Source organism: Stegodyphus dumicola, chromosome 11 (assembly GCF_044657685.1).
Source record: "Stegodyphus dumicola isolate Sdum_Otavi_A_Nest chromosome 11, ASM4465768v1".
Classification (NCBI taxonomy): domain Eukaryota; kingdom Metazoa; phylum Arthropoda; class Arachnida; order Araneae; family Eresidae; genus Stegodyphus; species Stegodyphus dumicola.
The window spans coordinates 126,689,612-126,709,408 of NC_140778.1; the positions used below are offsets into that span (position 1 = coordinate 126,689,612).

General features: G+C 29.8%; 1 protein-coding gene across 1 annotated transcript in view; it reads left to right on the forward strand.

Annotated features, from left to right (window-relative positions):
• The window catches only part of LanB2 (laminin subunit gamma-1), a 177,533-nt gene that overhangs the window by 146,436 nt on the left and 11,300 nt on the right, over positions 1 to 19,797 (forward strand). The window contains exons 16-23 of the mRNA XM_085827199.1: positions 1,000 to 1,137; positions 3,511 to 3,702; positions 6,534 to 6,843; positions 10,454 to 10,591; positions 12,504 to 12,681; positions 15,747 to 15,869; positions 16,258 to 16,372; positions 18,215 to 18,414. Coding sequence (XP_085683325.1) covers positions 1,000 to 1,137; positions 3,511 to 3,702; positions 6,534 to 6,843; positions 10,454 to 10,591; positions 12,504 to 12,681; positions 15,747 to 15,869; positions 16,258 to 16,372; positions 18,215 to 18,414 — 1,394 coding nt within the window. The remainder of the gene's footprint in view (positions 1 to 999; positions 1,138 to 3,510; positions 3,703 to 6,533; positions 6,844 to 10,453; positions 10,592 to 12,503; positions 12,682 to 15,746; positions 15,870 to 16,257; positions 16,373 to 18,214; positions 18,415 to 19,797) is intronic.

Here is a 19,797-nt window from a genome sequence, read left to right on the forward strand (position 1 = left end):
TTGATTCTTTTGAGATTTTACTTTTATGATTTCATACAAGCATTCTTTTAGCTTGAGTTTCACATGTGGAATATAATGCACAGATGTCTTTTTTCTTTTTTAACTGTTCTTGAAAAAATAAATGCTGTAAGTTATTTGAAATAATCAAAGATGCCTCAATTTGATCATCGGTAACATGATAATCTAAAGTTATTTATTACAAAATCAGTGTTGTTTGGCATCACAACACTTTTCAGTCAACCTTCACGAAATTCAACACTTAGATTCCTTTATCCATGATGAAATTCTTTAAACCAGGTAAAAATTGTTGCACTGGAAGATGCTTCATCATTGAAAAATGAATTCATTTGGCAATACATTACTGTACTGACAATCAATACATTACTGTTGTGTCAAACCTTGACATAAATCATAATATTAATTTTGGGTCAAGAATTCCTTCAACTTAAATCCATGTTTACTACTACCTAATTAACTAAAATATAATATTTTGATATTAATATTCTATTCCTTGTTCTTCAATAGTTCCCCCCCCTTCCGAAAAAAAAGTTCAATTAAAAATGTATCTGCTTTTAAAGCTTATATTTGCAGCGTTACCAGGTTTTTAAAAATTGAAGCAACCCTGCATAGCGCACTATTACTACACTAGTGCCATTTTATATGCAGAATTTGAATTAATTATTAAATCTTGCTTTGTGAATTCTTGCTCTTGAAATGAGATTACGGTGAACCTCTCTCTCTCACCAGTAATTCTAGATATTTTGATTATCTGTAAAGGTGGTGCAATAAGAGGGCTTATTGTAAATTGTAAAGGTGAGGTATTTTTGTATCTTGCTAAATTAAGATTTCTTGCTCTTTCAAATGCTATTAATTATATTCAATCAGATTCAATATTAGTTAAATAATACCTACTATATTTAATATTAAATGTGTTAATTTTTGTTTAGAGTATGTTTTCTATTTGATATGACTTAATGTGAAGAATAATTTTTCTTCTAGATTGCGAGTGTGATTATATTGGCTCTTCTTCACTTCAGTGTGATGCATCAGGTCAGTGTCCATGTCGAACCAATGTAGAAGGTCGCAGATGTGAAAGATGTAGAGAGAATACATATAATAAAGCTGCAGGATGCATAGGTAATTACTATGTGTTCACCTTCTCTTTATTAGACATATTCTGCAACTTCTGATCGATTCCATTATGTTTGAAAAAAGATCATAGTAGATTTAATATTGTTTCAAATGTTGGTACAGAATTTATATATACACATATATAGCAGTGGTGTTCAAGCATTTCAAATGTTTTTCAGTGTTCAAAAATTGTTTCAAATGTTGGTTTAAAATTAATATATATCTGTATACACATATATAGCAGTGGTGTTCAACCAGTGGCTCCCGTTTCTGCAGCTATATCTGCAAGGTGGAGATTACTATTAGAAAGCCTGTTTTAACACCAGTTTGCTGCGGCTATTATGTATCTGCACAAATGATGAATAATCCATATAGTCATCAGTCATCAGTTTAGTTGAAATAAACGTATAGAAGTTAGCAGTAGTGGCTACCGAACTGTATTGTTTCTGGTGAGCTTTAAAATAACTCTCTAGTTCTTTTATATATTTTGTGGTGTGCATATTGACATGAGTGATATGCCAGGACCATCGAAGAGAAAGTTAACCATGTCAATTTGGTCAACAGTGGAAAAATACACTTGAGGCAAGACTCCAGATGGCAAAGCATATATGATGCAGTTAAAAATTATATTACTGAAGAAAATGCACTTATAAAAAAACTTTTCGCAGTCACAACCAGTGGTGCACTGGCTACAATTGGGAATAATATTGGGTTTATTGAGCCCTGTAAGCAGAGTGACGCATTTTCCAAATTTAATTAATACTATTGCATTATTCATTAAAAAGAAAAAGTCTGTCCATTAAAAACTCAACTTCAATCATAGAACTGCATTATAAATTTTATTCAAGGATGGCTTTTGAATCACTTAGTTTTTAAAGTTTTTCTTGATGAGCTAAATAGCAAGCATAGTGATATAATTTACCATGCAGAAATAAGGTGGCTAGGTTGAGGAAATGTTTTAACAAGATTTGTTGGAATGCTGTCAGACATTAAAACTTTTCTCATAGCCAAAGACAGTTATGACCAAAAATTGGATGACTTGAAGTTGCTTGCTGACTTGGCATTTTGAACCGATATCAGTGCAAAACTCAGCAACTTAAATTCCACATTACAAGGAACAGGATAACATATATTGGAAATGATGAGCTCAATATCTGTTTTTCTAGCTAAAATTGATTTATGGAAGAAAAACTTATTGGAGAAAGACTATCAACATTTTCCTTCATTTACCTTAATTCTAGACCCAGACCAGAACTTATTCTGGAGTATGATCCATCTAAGCATGTGGAAAACCTTCTGTTATTCAGAATTTAAAAAAGAAGATTCCAAGACATGTTCTTTATGGATACCAATTATTGTTAACGAAAAATCCCTTCTTGGAATTAGACATAATTGAAGTGACTTCATCAATGGGAAAATTTTCTTTTATTAACAAATCAGAGGTTTGAATTACAGGTTATTACTCTTTGTACTGTTATAATAGTCAAAAGCTAGAAAACTTAAGTGATGAAGTTTTTCAGCTGATGGACCCTATTAAATGCAAAAACATGCTTAGGTGTACACTAAAGATGAAAGCATTTTTTGGGTCAACATACCTTTGTAAGCAGGCTTCTTCAGAACTTAAAATAATAAAAAGTGAGTGCAGAAATATGTTAACTCCAGGCATGTGAAAAACTACATGGGGCTGTATATCAGAATATATGTCAAATTTTAATAAATTGTAAAAGAATATTAATAATCAAATATCTCATTAATAGCAAGGTATTGACTTGTACTGTTATCGAATGTACTGACTTAATGGAATATTTGACAATTTAATAAGTTGTTTCATTTTGTGTTAGTAATTAGATTCTTAGTATGTACTTTTCTTTATTTTCTAATTAAAAATAAAATTAATTTGCACCTACACTACATGCATTTTATTAGTGGATTTTCTTCAGTTTTTTGTAGGTTCGTATTAATTTCTTTATTATTTGGAAACATAAACTCGCCCAGTAAAATCACATATTTTCATGAAATTGTTATTTTCCAAATATAAAACACCAGGCAGAAATTTAAAAGTAGCCCTTAAGGCAAAACCAGTTGGAGATCACTGATACTATTACTGCATAGTTATTAGTTTTAGCGTTACTGAACAGTTAGTAGTTTTTATATCTTCAGTCATGTTAAAATGTAAAATATAATAATAAAATAATTTATCTCTTAATTATTTTTTTTTTCTTGTTTTATGTAAAAGTTAGATGGTATTTAATTATATTCACATGTTTCTACCCAAAGGAGTGTGGGGTGGATATTCATGCACAGTAGCACTGATGATTGAAAAGTATATATATAGAAATTAAAGTTTGTGTATTAAAAAAACATATTTTTTTCCTGCAGACTGTCCACCATGCTATGATCTTGTGCAAGATGCTGCCAATGCGCATCGCTCAAAGCTTGCAGAACTTCAGGAACTGCTCGAGGCATTGAAAGATAATCCACAGTTATTAAATGATGAAGAATTTGCTGCAAAATTGAAAGAAGTTCAAGAAAAAGTGGACAAATTGCTGGAAGATGCTATGGCTGCAACAAGTAAGTTTGGACTTTTCCCCTTTTATGTAAAAATGCAAATTTGTTTTGGAAAAAATTAAGAAATGTTTAGGCATTTATTGGTAATTTTTATTCACTCTTTATGTCTTTATCACCTAATACTGTTTATCTAAAAGTTAATAATTTTAATTTTGCAGTATCTACCATAGTATTTTGCAGTACCTACCATCTTATTCCCATAGTATTTACAGTATTATTTAAGAAGCTCATTTAATAAAACTATCATTTTTATTAAAGTATTATATCTATTTATTCATACTGCTATATATTTTATCAAACATGAATCTCTCTATAAATATTGCTAAAAATAGGGTCCACCTTAGAATTGCAGATATTTTGAAATTGATAATTATTCCAAAGTGATATACTTTCCTAAAGTGCTCAATGGTAATTAATTGCTAATTTAATAGTAAATTTGATAATTAATTGATTACTGCATTCGTGATTTAAATAGTAATTAATTAATCATTTAAATAATAATTTATTGTAAATAAGTTGAAAAAATATTTGCTAGATATGTTTTAGCAAATAAATTCATTTGTTCCATTTTTTGAGTCGAAATTCTTTTCACTGTTCATGGAATTGAAATTACAGGGTGTATTTTAGAATTAAACAAATAGTTTATAATGTGTTTACAGTATTTATGGAAAGGTTATACTTTTTTAAATATTGCTTACATTTATCTGTGGAGGGATAGAAAATTCCTTTCTAGGTATCCAGAATTTTTCTATAAACAGAAATTTATGTACTAAAGAAAATTCATGAAATAAATATTTTTCTATTAGCAAAGTGTGGAATGCAGGAAGAGCATTTTAATAATTATTGTGCCTTGTGGAAATAATAATTTTTCTATTTTAATAATGGATGAAAAATTATTGGCCCATTAATGAATAACAAATGAAATCCATAGCCATTAGAACAAAGAGCATTTCATATTATGCACTATTATTTTAATCCACATACCATGTTGTGTGAGAGAAATGTTTCATAAAATTGTAACCCTTGAAACTATGTGTCTGCCCAAATGGGGGGGGGAATTAGAATAAATCTGGATTTAAATACAAAAACAAAAATAATTCCTTAGTTTCTAATTGATAATTTTGGAGGGGCTGAGCTAGTTAATGAATAATATAATTCATTTTATTAATTCTATTAAAGATTACCTTCAACCTTATTAAATTGTTTGTTTGATGGCTTATCAATGGCTGTGTTGTTTGATAGCTTATCAATGGCTGTGTTTTTTGATGGCAATGAATGATGGCTGTGTTTCTCATGGTATCAGTCCCCTAAAAAAGGGCATTATGAAAAATGTAACACTGTGTTTCAGTTTTTTTTTTTTTTTTTTTTTTTTAAGATGTGGTTTTATTCTTCAGTATTTTATTCTTGCTATTTTAGGAGAAATATTGTTTTAAGTATTGAACTGTACAAAATTTTTCTTATGTTTAATTTATAAATTTACTACAGCTTTCAGCTCATTATTTAGTTACATGTTTTTATGAAATTATTACTTTTCAAATTTTATAATTGTACTTCATATATACGTATATAATTTTACATCATATATATATATATATATATATATTAAATACATGTATATATGATAAAACAAACTTAGAAGTAATGACTAGCCGACATTTTGATGGCGTAGAAGTGTTGATCCATAATGAATAGGAAATTGGAGGTGAAGGCAGATTTAAATCTTCATTTTTTATTTCAGCAAACATGTTGTGGCCACAATCAAGTTGTCATATAAATTGTGCCTATTCCAAGAGATTTTACATTTTAGATAAATTTGCAGTAAGAAAGGAGCAGACAGCAATCCAGCTAAGCGAAAGAGTAGGAAGCAAGTGCATTATGCTCAGGGTGAAATCTTAATTCAGACTGTGTTAGTTTTGGCCGTAAAATTATTATTGGCTGCTTGAGTTTTAGTTTCATTTACATCATCAGAATTGCATAAGAATCATATGACATAGATTAATCTTGAAATGAGGCAGTGCAGAGAGAGGTTACTATTTTTAGAAAAGGGGAATGTACATTGCTAATTTTATATTTTACATATTCTTCATGTTTCTTACATATATAATATATATATATTATATTAATTATTAATATAGAAATATAGTAAATGCTGAAATGATTAAGTAAATCAAATTGTCTTAAATAAATATATGAATTTAACAACACACTGACCATTATATCCTTGAGAGATTACATATATTTTCCCCCTTAGATTTGATGTTATGAAGTATGTTAAATCTTATTTTATTTTTTGAACTCTCTTGATTTTTCTTATATACACTGGTGTGTTGGGTTCTGGCTAATTTAAGAAAAATTATAAAAAAAGTGTTTTCTGTTGTGTGTATATATGTATGTATATGTGTGTGTATCTTGATTTTGCTAATTTTTCTCACTGTGAGAGTCTTTGTTCTTCTGTAATTTAATTAATTAGATAAATCTTTTGCATTTTAATAATTAAGATTACAGTTAATAACTGTTAGATTTTAAGTTCCTACACTCTGCGCAAGGTATAACAAGTATTTGGCAAAAATTTTCATTAGATAAAATTGTTATTAGCTTGATAATCGTGTAGTGTTATTAAATTCTCTTTTTATTGCTGTTTGTTGTAGCCCAAGTGCTTCTAACTTTTCATAATCATATTGTGTTTAACTACTTGCAGCTACTAGTTATCACATGCTCATTGCATCAAGTTTGTTGATCTGTTATGTGAGATATCATTCAATGTAATGAAATTAATACAACAATTTATTTTGCAAAGTGCAGTATTTTTTATATAGCTGTACTTTTAAATTTAGATCTAGATGGTCAGGTGGGAGATAAACTGAAAGATTTGCAGAGGCGATTGGAAGATGTTCAGAAAAGTGCTGGAGTAGTAATGGGCAAACTTGATGATGCTAGATATCTTGGCAGTTTGGGTGCAAACAACATAACTATTGCTGAAGAATTTATCAAACGAGCTCTGGATGCTCTTAATAGTGCAAGGAAATATTTAGAAACTGAAGGTTATTCAGCACTGGAGAAAGCTATTGAAAAATCTGAAAAGTTTGGACAGCAATCTGAAAGAATGTCTGAGATTGCTCGGGAAGCAAGACATCTGGCTGATGAGTAATTATTGCAGCTTTAGTCTTTAATTATTATGAATTTCAATTTTAATCATTGTTTTACATAAAACTTAAATCTAAATATCTAAACAAAGCTCACTGCATTTTTGGATAAATTGTCTTATTTTCTGCATTCTAAGTATATGTTTATAATTAATTTATTATATTGTGCATTTTTTGTATGTGTGTGTGAGAGAGATTTTTTCTCCCATGAAGTAAAATTATTTTCCTTATTCGTAACCAATATAACAAAATATGGGAAATCTAAATATTCATTGTGGAATTTTATATGCATTGTTAGATTACAGAATACACACCCAGAATACTGAACTCGCACCTCAATATGATGGTCATAAATTTGTTGCTAGAGGATCTCAGTTATCAATGGTCAGAGTATTTGACATATCTTTGTTTCTGTATCTATAATTGTTTGTTTAAAAAATCCTTTCACTTTTATTTCGAGCATTCACGCTATCACCTAGTCTATATCATGTTATAGCTGTTTCGCTATTTAAAATTCTTATTTATCTCAGTAGGGGGTACAAAAAGTAAGAGTACTGATAATAAAAGTGCCTGAAAGCTACTAGTATGCTATTAGTGCTTGAAAAAGAGTAATTTTTATATTAATTATTTTTTTGAAATAGTTATGGTATGTAGTGCAAGAATGCCTTTCTTCATTTCTTACTTCTCGTCAGCAAATTAATTTAAAGTGCCAGAATTCTTTATGTCATACATTCATGAGCAAATATATACTCTCTAGCATTTTAATCTTATTTAATTGCACTGCATGCAATTTTTTATAGTACGAGAAATAATATGTACTGTGTTATAGTTTACATTGTTATTTATTAGCACAGTACATGGATTATTATTGTGTATGTAATACTTTATTGAGTAGCATTAAGAATGCCATACTTGCATAATTTATCTATTAAATTTAACCAACTTTCTTACATATTTATATATGTTATGTACTGTGTTATAGTTTATATTGTTATTTGTTAACACAGTACATGGATTATTATTGTGTATGTAATACTTTATTGGGTAGCATTAATAATGCCGTACTTGTATAATTTATGTATTAAATTTAACCAACTTTCTTACATATTTATATATGTTACACAAATATACTTCTTATGTAGTATTCATTATTATTTTTGGTTTTATATATCCATGGTAAATCTTAGAAAATAGCAGCACTTTTGTATAAGCTATACACTAATTTTGGTAAAAAACTAGGGTTTAAAAAAGTGTTGCATTGAATTTATATATCATAATATGTAACTTAATTGTTCGTTTTTAATACACAGTATGCCAGAAGGAAAATCATTTGTCAGAATTTCCATTTAGAACATTATACAGTACAAAGTCTGGAATCCTGACGTCCATTATCCGGAATGATCTATAATCCAGACCTCAAAGCCACAAACTTTTTTTTGTATGCTTTACGCATGCGTATAATGTGTTTACGCATATGCATTAATGCACGTTCAATCATGTGCATGCGCGTTGGGAGGATGTGTCTCCAGATACATTAAAAAATGCTTGGCATAATTTATGGCCAGCTATCATATTTCATGGTGGGGACGGTGAAGATGATAGCCGCGAATTTGAAGGTTTTCGGACATCGCAAAGTTAAGATGAAATTTTCCAGTTATTTGATTTTGTAAAGAAATGTGGAGAAGCAGTAATAAATGAAGATGATAAAACAGAAGTTTTTCATTGCAATGACAATGCCCCAATCATCAATCAATTAACGGACGGCGAAATATGTAGTATGGTTCTAGATCCACAAAATACTGCTTCCGATTGGTGGAACTTTGTAATTGAACAAGAAATTATGTCTGTTTATAGAATTAAAGAGAAAGTATTAGCACAAAAAACGAAGCAACTTAAACGACTTACATTGAAAGAAATGCTTAATAAAGTAAACAAATAAATATTCAGCTTTTTTTGGGGGGGAAATTTTGATATCCTTTAGATCGCAATTGCTCTTTATTTCATAAATTACGGTTTCATATTTTTAATTGTATAATTTCTACATGCCATCTTACCAGATTGAAATTGATGATCTATAATCTGGAAAAGCACCTAATCCGGAATCGCTGAAGTCTCGATGTGTCTGGATTACGGTCTTTGTACTGTATTATAATTCATTAATATTAAATGGAAGAGAAATGCAGTAATGTAAAATTTAATATTAGGCAAAAAGGGAACTTTAGTTTTGTGTAGATTTTGACTAAAACCTGTACTGATCTCAAAAGACAATCAGACTCGGGTCCTTCTTCTTCAGAAATTCCCCCCCCCCAAAAAAATTACTAAGCAAGCACAAACATAATGTCATTTATTAAGGAAAATAGTACTGAAATTATTTTGAGTGCTTCCTCCCCATCCATGTTTCAGTATTTTTTTTTTTTTTTTTTTTCTGCAAGTATATTTTACATTGTTTAGCCTATTGTTACCCTGGTTTAACATCATATGACTTTACTCTCCTTCTCCACAGCAAAATCTTCCTTATTCCTATCATTGAAGTCTTTTCAGTATTGCCGTCACTACTTTCTACTTTGTCATGGATCTTCTAGTGAATAAAAACTGCTATGATTAAACTGCAAAATTATGCAGTCCTTTAATGTTGTTGCTTGGTTAAAAGGTGATTACCAACTTGTTGAACTACTTTTCCTATTTATATGAGTGCCGCAAGCATGTTAATATCATCTGTTTATTGGTACCTCTAGACAATTGTCTCCTATATTCAACATAATGATGATATTGATCATATGCATAACTTCTAAACAGCTTTTCAAGTTTTCCTACTGAATTGATCAATGTGTGACTTATTCAAACTGTTTCAGTGCTTGACAAGAAACTGAGAAAGAAGGAATGTATCTTCTTATTTATTCATCATCAACAACAACAACAACAACAAAAAAAAAAAAATTGGGGATAGTACTTTTGAAATTTTGAGTAAGGGAATTCTCATAGTTTTCAGTGAGGCAGATTTTATAAACTTTAGTACTTTTTTAGCTTTAAATATCATATTTGGTAAGAAGTATTTTGTAATATTATGTATTTCATCAAAAAGGCCCATTGGCGCAGTGGCTAGCTCATTGCGCAGCGGCACCACAGGTCCGGGGTTCGATCCCCAGGCTCAGCAAGGTTGACCCAGACCCTTCAGTGGGTCGATAAAATGAGTACCATTGTTCACCATTATGAGTATCCAAGCTCACTGGGGGTCCTGCAACAAGCTGATCACTTGTCTAAGGTAGATGCACCCCGGAGCCCACGGGCTAGAAAGATGTAAGGACACTACAGGCTATGGCTCACTGAGAGCTGTTGCACCACTGAGTTTAGTTTAGTTTAGTATTTTATTAAAAATGCATTATAAATTGTATTTGAGTATCTTCTCTCCATGAAAGATATTTGTGTCCATTAGTTCATATCATAAGCAACTAAAATATAGAGTTAAATAATAATCACTAATTTGTAAGTTAGTGATATGAAAAATGTTTCTTTAAATTTTTTTACCATCATATTTTATATTATTTTATCTGATAAATGTGGAGAAGCAGTAATAAAAGTTTCATGTCTAAATTATAAATATGTTTTATTAGGCATGAAAAGGAGGCCAATGATATTATAAATCTTGCTTATGATGCCAGAAATCTGTCTTTGCAAGCATATGAGAAAGCTAAGCATGCACTGGAGACTCCCGGAGAAACTGCTGACAACATTAGACATTTAGAACGAAAGTAAATTTTTATTAGAATTCTGTATTTTTACATAACAATTTTATTTATGTTTCTGAGAAATTGTGAAAAAAACAGTAATTGTAATGAGTTATAATTTCAAAAGACATTTAAAAAATGTTTATGCAATAAGGCAGTGACAAAGAAGCTCAATAACTGTATTTATGCAATCAAGTATTTATTACTTATTATGATTACTGCATAATACAGCATGGCTCAATCAATCACTATATTCATATAATTAAATATTTGGTACTTCATTTTTATAGTAATCATGGCAAGAGGAAATAGCATTGGCACAATTTCAGGCTTTTTTGCCAAATGTTATAAACATCCAAGACAGCAAGACTTAATAAATAGTGTCAATGAAAGTCAGATATTCATTCAATATCTATACAACAGAGAGAGAGAAAGCAGCAGCTCAATATAAATTTATATTTATAATTTTATTTAATGCAGTTCTTAAGCAGTTTATTTAAAATAAACAACGTATATATGGAAATTAATTTTTAAGACACTTTCTGGTGGCCACTAATCATTGCTGAGTTCTGTGCTAATAATGCATGGACACACCTTTAAGTAATGTAGAGGCATACTTTTTTTTCCTTTCCTTTTTCCATTTTTGTTAATTCTTGTAAATATTGTACTCTCTGGCTATAGAATCTTTTTTTCATTGGGGACAGATTGAAAATAGTAAGCATTTTAAATATTTAACAATGAAAACTTGTATTTTAAACAAGAAAATTTTTCTTGGCTGAAGAAACATAAGCAATGTGTATATGCACAAAGGAATAGCAGTGTTATTTCTTACCAAAACTAAAACATGCATATTCAATACTGAACAATGAAAAATAATTACAGAACACACATATTACAAACAAGGTGTGACACACACACACTCACAAAAAAAAAAAAAAAAAAAAAAAAAACGAGACTGGTCCAATAAATCATTGTACTTACAGAATCAGTTCTCCATGACATTACCACCTTCAAAGTAGTTCCCTTCAGCATTCACGCACTTCTGCATTCAGTGCTGCCATTGCTGGTAACAGTTCTGAAACGAGGTTTTTGGAAGGCTCTTTGGGAGACTCTCCGTTTTTGTCTGAACCTCTTCAGCTGAGGTAAAATGGGTTCCCTTTAAGCAAAATTTAACTTTAGAAAATTAAAAAAAAAAAAATGTTGCATGGAGCCAAATCAGGTGAATAAGGAGGATGCCATGCCCAGCATGTTCATCATCTTCCACACTGTTCCTTTCCCCTAAAAACCACTTATGCCATTCAAACACACATGCATGAGACAAAGTTTCATATCATAAGCCTTGAATAACATTTGAAATGTTCCTCCGTGGCTGATTTCTTAAATTTCACAAGAAACTTGATGTTGATTCGTTGTTCGGTTTTTACATTAGACATTTTTCTAGCAGAATGAAGTTGCACATGTTCACTCAATGAATAGTGCTCCCCACTGGCGTGGTCAGTTAAGTCAAAACTGGCTGCTTGGATAGAGGAGATGTGTGGCATGATGTCACCAAAACAGTTGTTGCCAACTCCACTCTATTTTCAAACTACACAGTCTCATTTTTTTGGGTCACACCTCATACATATTTAATTATAAAAATTTTTTATATTTTATCATAGAAAAGTTTCATTAGTGTAAGAAATAGGCATTCTGTTTTACTATGCATTATGAAAAAATATTATTGTATGCATGATGAAGAAATATGCATTTTGTTTCTTGCCAAAGCAAAACATGTCAATTCCTTTTTCTTGCTAAGACTGCTATAGAAGAGTAATATAGAATACTTATTACATATTATGCAAAATACATATGCAATAGAATGAAAAACCTTGTATTTTTGTAACTAAATATTTCTTGCAACTTTTGACTGCTTATGATTTATTTAATTGATTTTCAGATTATTAGGTGTTACTGCCATGTTAGAACAAGTGAAACGACTTGCTGAAAGTGCAAATGAAGAAGCAGATAAAGCCAAAGAGGCAGCTTTGGATCTTCATTTAAGAGAAACATCTCTTACAGTACCTGAAATTAATACTGAAGCAATGAAACAAACCGCTGCTGATCTTATCAAACAGGTATTCAAAAGCAATAAGCATTGAGAATAAGTATATTCAAAATACCATTTGAATAGTTTTGTAGATTCTGACAATTTTATTTGATGTATTTTTTATGAAATTTATCATCATTTTAATTTAATGATTATAAACTTTGGCTTACATTTATTTTATTTAATTTTACATCATTCTTAACCCATTATTTAAAATTGATTATGTTAGAAAATAACAAAACTGAAAGCAAACTGTGATGTAAAGATGAAAGTAAAGATAATAACTAGTGCAATTAGGGCACTCTCCTGACCTTCTGTGCAAGTATGAATGCCAAAATTTATGCTTAGGACTGTGAGAATTACATCCCAAGGCAGAGGTTAACTCATTAACTTGCTTTCTCAGTTGTGCTACCCTGAAATTACAAAAGGTTGTTGCAGATTCACTTGGCTTGGCATGATAACTGTATTCACATAAAAGTGAGATGCAAGCTCAATAATTTTATCAGCGACTGTAGCCAATTTACTCAAATTATCTTTACCAAGAGCAGCCAGAATATATTGTGTAATATTGGGGAACCTTGCAAGCCACAAAGATCTTAACCAGGGTTCAATTACCATATCACCGGCTAAAGCATACATATGAATCAACAACTGAGAAGGATGCTGGTTGTCAAGCTCAAGATCTTACTGCAGAGTATGGACTTTCAATGTTTCATTTTCAGAATATATTGCAATCAATCTTTGTTTTAGGATATCTTATTTTACAGCAACGGGAGGTTTTAAAATAAAATTGCTAACAGAATTAAGTATATCAGAATCCACAGCAGCACAATGTAGTTAAATTTTGCTAAATCCAAAGTTATATTGGAAAGGGAAAACTGCAATTCTAACAGGGTTCGTAGCAGTCCTTACAAGTGCTTATAAGTCCTTAAAGCCCTTATTTTTTTGTTTTTAGTGCTTATTTTTTGCTTTTAGTGCTTTTTTAATGAACGTGCATTTTTCCTCCACACCAAAGCCGAAACTAAATAAACAACTTTTCTTCCTAATATGGAACGTCAGATGGTGAATCATACTCCCGGAAATAGCTTTTCCCCCTTTCTCTGCATTAACGTAACCTATGGTGCGCGTGAGAGTACAGACAGGTGCACGTCGTTCTATTGGTCAAAGAATTGCGAAAACCATAGAAATTCCGGTACATTCGGTATTCTTTTCCTCCCACCCAAATACTACACACGTTTGAATTTCTATCAAGATTTTAATAATTTACATTCTCGTTCTGCGTGGTCAGTTCATATTTGTGTTTATTATGATTGTTATGCTTATATTATGAGCATATGTATGAATATTTATAATAATATAGTTGCAGTAGGTGCTGAAGTGTAGATAAACTTCCAAAAATGGGTTTATTTTTACACAGCTTTCTAAAGAATAATATTCGGAATGGCTTATATAAAAGGAAAGTAATTGAATAGTCAGAATAATTTCTTTTCCTTTCCCCCCAATACATTATACAGTACGGAGATTGGGAGGTTCTCCCCTTTCTCCACAAAATCTCTAATATTGAAGCAGCGGTTTTTTTTTTTTTTTTTTTTGTCACTGTCCAATCTGGATTGAATAGGACTAAAAGCTTTGCAGTCTACCCAACCCAAGTGAAGAATGATTCTATTCCGGAAATTTAACGGTCTGTTCAAAATTAGAATCAAAAACACCCCAGATTAGTAAATCTCTTTCTTTTCCTTTATTTAGTTCTTTATTCTCCGAATACTGGCAGCTGTTGATTCCGATTCCGATTGCGTAATATCACATATGGAAGAATCACGCCGCACGTATTGTGCAATAACGTTTGCGGTATTTTGCAGAGATAATTAATTTTGATGTTCAGTCTGAGATTTATTTATGAACACTTAAAAGAGTTTTACTGTTCTTTCTAAGCAGAATATTTCTCAGTTCCGTTGGTCTATTTTTATATGATGCACATATCAAAATGTCAAAATCATTTATTTAGCCGAGAAATCTAAAGAACGGCTACAATCTCCCCCCCCCTCCTTTTTTTCCAGTTACGCTCGACTATATGAGAATATTCGGCAATTTCCGAGTATGCGGGTTAGTTTTAATAACTTACTTACATCTTCTATTATCGGTGGTTCTTGTGTTCTATTGGCCAAACAAAGACACTTTCCTTTAAGTAAATCTATTTAATGAAGAAAAGACTATGTACAAATATTATATAGCACAGATTACAAAGTATCTAGTTTATGCCACTCTCAACCACTCTCATCAACCTCTCAACCCTCTCTGCTGAAAACTCTTAATTAACTAAACATACGGGCTGCGCAGCGCCCTCTATCTCTCTCTTCTACATCACTCCCCACTTTTACTCTTTAATAAGAGTACACAAACTTACATAACAATATCAACATTAATTAATAATGGATTAATACTAAATAGTACGACATATACAAATGAATAATATAAAAGAATAATCTATACTAATATATATCAAAGTCACAAATGAACATAATAATTAATAATATAATAAAAAAAATAATATCAAAGTTTTAAATTAAATCTCGAAAGGATATAACATCTGGATCGATCTTCTGAATTGTCCTTTGGGCATGCGAACGAGGCACTCTCGAACATGTCCATCTCTTCCTATAATCACCTTTTCAATTACACCCATGTCCCAAAGTAGTTTGGATTGTTTTAATTATTTAATTTAACTTCCAATTCAGCTTTAATTTTTGTAATAATGAAATATGAAACATTATATGTTAGTTAAAATATGCTAATAATATATTTATAAGTTACAGTAAAAATTTAAATTTTTAGTTAAAGTATGCTGATAGTATATGTGTAAATTACAGTAAAAATTTTAATTTTTAGTTAAAGTATGCTGATAGTATATGTGTAAATTACAGTAAAAATTTTAATTTTGTCAAGCATTTTTGATGGATAACTAGATAAATATTTGATAAGTTTAAAATTTAATTTGTATATTTTAATTTAAAATGGAAGTTGTTACATATGCTGAGTTTTAGCATGTTTCCATTGTTACAGTAATTATATATCTTTTTCTTGTGATAATTATAGGCTAGAGAAATTCAAAGCGAAGTTGATGCTATTATGGAAGAGCATCAAGAACTCTTAGATAAAGTTGCAGAGGAAGTAAAGAATTCTGAAGATTTGTTGAAAGCAGGAGAAAAACAGCAGCAGGTATCAAAACTTTTTTTTTTTTTTTCTTGTTTATTCATTCAAAAATTTTGTAATACAACTGAATGAAAGATAAATGTGTTGAAAAATTATAATTCGTATGATAACTTGTAAAGTTTCAAATTATTATTTATAATCTAGAAATTTTAACATTTGCAAATAATTGTACAATGGAACTAAAATACCTACATTTATTACTAACATGGTAACACCCTTTTACATAGATCAAGATGTGTTGTATATTTTAATTAAATTAATTAAATCTAAAATTATTTTCATTATTTTAACTATTGAATGAATTTTTATGTAGGTTCTGCTTTTCAGTCTGTTGTATTTTTTTAATGATTTAAAATATTATTGTTCAACTATTCATTACATGTTATGTTTGCAGATAACAGATGAAATGTTAGCAACAGTAGATGCAGCTTTTGCCAAAGCCAAACAGGCAGTTGCTGATGCCGAAAAGACACTAGAAGATGCCAAACAGACACTTGAAACTTTGAGAGGTAATTTTTTAAAGTGTACTTTTAACTTATAGTTTAGAAAATTTAAAAAAAAATTATAATCATGAAAAATTACATATTAAAATGTATGCACAAAAGGATGTATGGTTCATTTTCTTAAAAAATTGCCATAAAATATACTTCCAATTACTAATTTTCTGAACTAAACAAAGAACCTTATGAGAATATCATCTCTGAAGGGACTGTTCCTTAAATATAAAATTTAACTTTTAATGTGGCTCGTGTGTGGCAAATATTCTAATTCATAAATATATTGTCAATAAATATATTCTCAAATATCTTCACAATTTTTCCAAGTAAAGCATATAATCTTTTTTTATTTAATTCGTTAAATCATAATAAATATTTTGCTAAAATAGACTTTTAGCTCTATAGGATACACACACACACAAAAAGTATATATGTACTTTTCCAGGCAAGGTGTTGAAACTATTTTTTATAAAAATTCTCTACCTTTTTCTGAGAAACTTTATAATTGGAAGTGCATATGTAAGATTGAACATCCAAAGAAATAAAACCATTTAGTCAATTTTTCAACACTTTGCATAAGAAAAGAAAGTGTTTTGTCTGTATTGTAATGTGCACTGAGTTCACTGATGCTTCTGTGGGCCTATAATTTTGCAATCATTGACAGCAAACATATATTTCCAATTGCAGAAATGCTCTGAATGAGGACTATATTCATGATGAGGCCATGAGGCTTTTTTAAAATTTAAAAGTGAAATTTTGTTAAAATTACAAAAGCTAAGTTTTCATATATCCCCTCAATCCTTGTAAAGTTGTATTTAGTAAAAGTTAGTACCAATTCTAAAAATTAAAATACCAAAAAATTTTACATATGAGATACTTAGTTTTAGTTTTATACTTAGTTAAACTTAAGTTTGAGATTCAGAGAAGTTGTATATCAGCTTAAAAGTTTTTGAAATTAATAGATTAAATAATGAGCATTGTTTTGAAGACTTACCAGAAAAGTTCTTATCTCAATCCATTTTTTTAAAAGAGATCTTATTCATAGAATCATATATTTGCATCATTAAAATTTTATTATTAAGTCTATAATCAATGGCTCAGAGGTCATATAAGGACTTTAACCATTATGTTACTTTTAAACAATGGCAGTTACTTTTATGTTACTTTTAAACAGTGGCAGTTGTTCAAAAAACAGTGGCAGGCTTCATATATTGTAACATAGCCAACTCATAACATAATGTGCATAAATACAAAATAAAAATTATTTCTAGTGCAGTATTTATTTATGGGTATGTGTAGTAAATTATGATCCTACAATAATAAAAGTGCACGTGAAAATGCTTTTGGCATAATGAATGTATCAAAATTGCAAATTAAAGAATGTTATACACTGGTAAATCACAAAGGAATATCACTGAATGACATTAAAGGCTAAAAATCAACCTCAAAATGTTCTCATGCATTTTTTTAACTGATGCTTCAAAGAATGCCAAAAATGAGTTTTTTAATTAGCAAATGTCTATAATCAATGGTTCATAATGACTTTAACCATTATCTTACCTCATTGTGATTATAGATATTTCAGTTTACTAATAGCTATCTTTTTATGATCTGAGCTAGACTTTCAGAAATAGAACATTTGCCTTAATTTTCACAACTTTTGATTAATAACAACATTTTAATACAATTGTGCAAATTTAGACTTAAAAACATTGAATTTTTCTCTCTGTTTGCTGTAAGTTACTGAACTGCCGTATGTTATCATATCTATGTTAGCATTCTGTGTTATCATATGTTGGTGATCTGCTAACCAAAACTGTATTTCTTGTTAGAATTATTGTGTATATTTCTTAGGATTTGATGAGCTCATTCGGGAAAGCAAAGGAAGAGCCGAGGAAGCTGTGAGAAAAATACCTGAAATTGAGAGGATTATTATAGAAGCTGTAAATAAGACACTTGATGTTGAAAATGCTCTGAGTGGTGCTCAGATGGATGCTATAGAATCCAGAGAAGAAGCACAAGCTGCAAAAGAATTAGCTGAGGAAGCATCTGCTGTATGTTTTGTTCTTAACTTTTGGAAATGTTTTTCCACTTGTATGATTTGCGTCATAAAATTAAAATATATATGTATTTAAATAAAAACTAGATAAAAGCAAAAGTCCAAATATAAAGCATTAACAATATATAGTTGAATTTATGAGTGGCGTAAATCTGTGGTAATATAAAATAGTTAATAAAGATTTAAATTTGCTTATTTCAGTTAAAGAATATTTAATAATACTAATTTCCTCATCTAGAGGCAGCCTGCCAATTATTAAAATGTTTAAACACCGAAATAAGAGCAGTAAAAAAAGTAAATTACACAATAAAATAAAAAAATTTCAAATGTGAAATGTAAGAAAAATTGGAACATTAATAATGATATCGCAAAATAGTGGATGAAGTAAATACTAATATTACATGGCAGTAAAGGCAATAATACCTTCTTTGCTTAAATAAGACAGTAATAATTATAAGTTATCGTGAAAATAATTTAGAATTGAAACCATACCTATGTCTCATCTGGGGTGGCATTTGTGTATATCCATTAGCTGTAATTCTGACCTTGGCAGTTCACTCCAAAAAGATTAGAAATTAATTTTAATAAGTTAAATGTCATTGTAAGTATTCCACTTTTTCTTTCCCCCCTTTTTTAATATTTTTTCTCTTTGTTATTTAGTTTACCTTTTATTTGCATACTTTTATATTTTTATTGTACTTTTATACTTACACATTTTAAAAAATGTGTCATACAGGCTCTGGGTGAGAGAAGCTCATGTCACTCAGAGTCAATCTGAGCTTAATTTTGCAAACTAAAATCACTTAAGATTTATGCTTGGAATAAGAGAGAGAGAGAAATTGCAGAAATACATGCATACTGTGAACCATACATAGAGTTGTCAACTCTGAAATAAACAGAATCCATTTTAGTAACCTGAAAAGCAGAACTAAATAACTTTGATGCTGCTTGAACATTGATATTATACTTCAGAAGACTGATAGATAATGCATGAATTGGTGTACATAATTTAAGAATATAATGGTTTATTTAAAGAGCTTACAATCTAGCCTTGTGTGACAAATTATATCACATTGATGTAAAGATTAATGCTTCACAGACATATAAAAAAACTGTTTTTTAAAAAATATAATTTCCTCTTGAGTTGAAAATACACATCTGGATTTGTAGAGCATTTAAAACAGATTCAGTTGATAAAGTACTTACACATTTTGATGATTTGGGTCACATTAGAAGAATGATCAGTCAATGTTGATGCTTATATTCTAAGAAATATTGGTCACATTTAGAAGCATTCATGTATGGGGAAGATGGTTGCTAGAAGAGAGTTCATCCTATTTTAAAAATAAATTTTTTTTTTTTAATTAAAGTATATTTT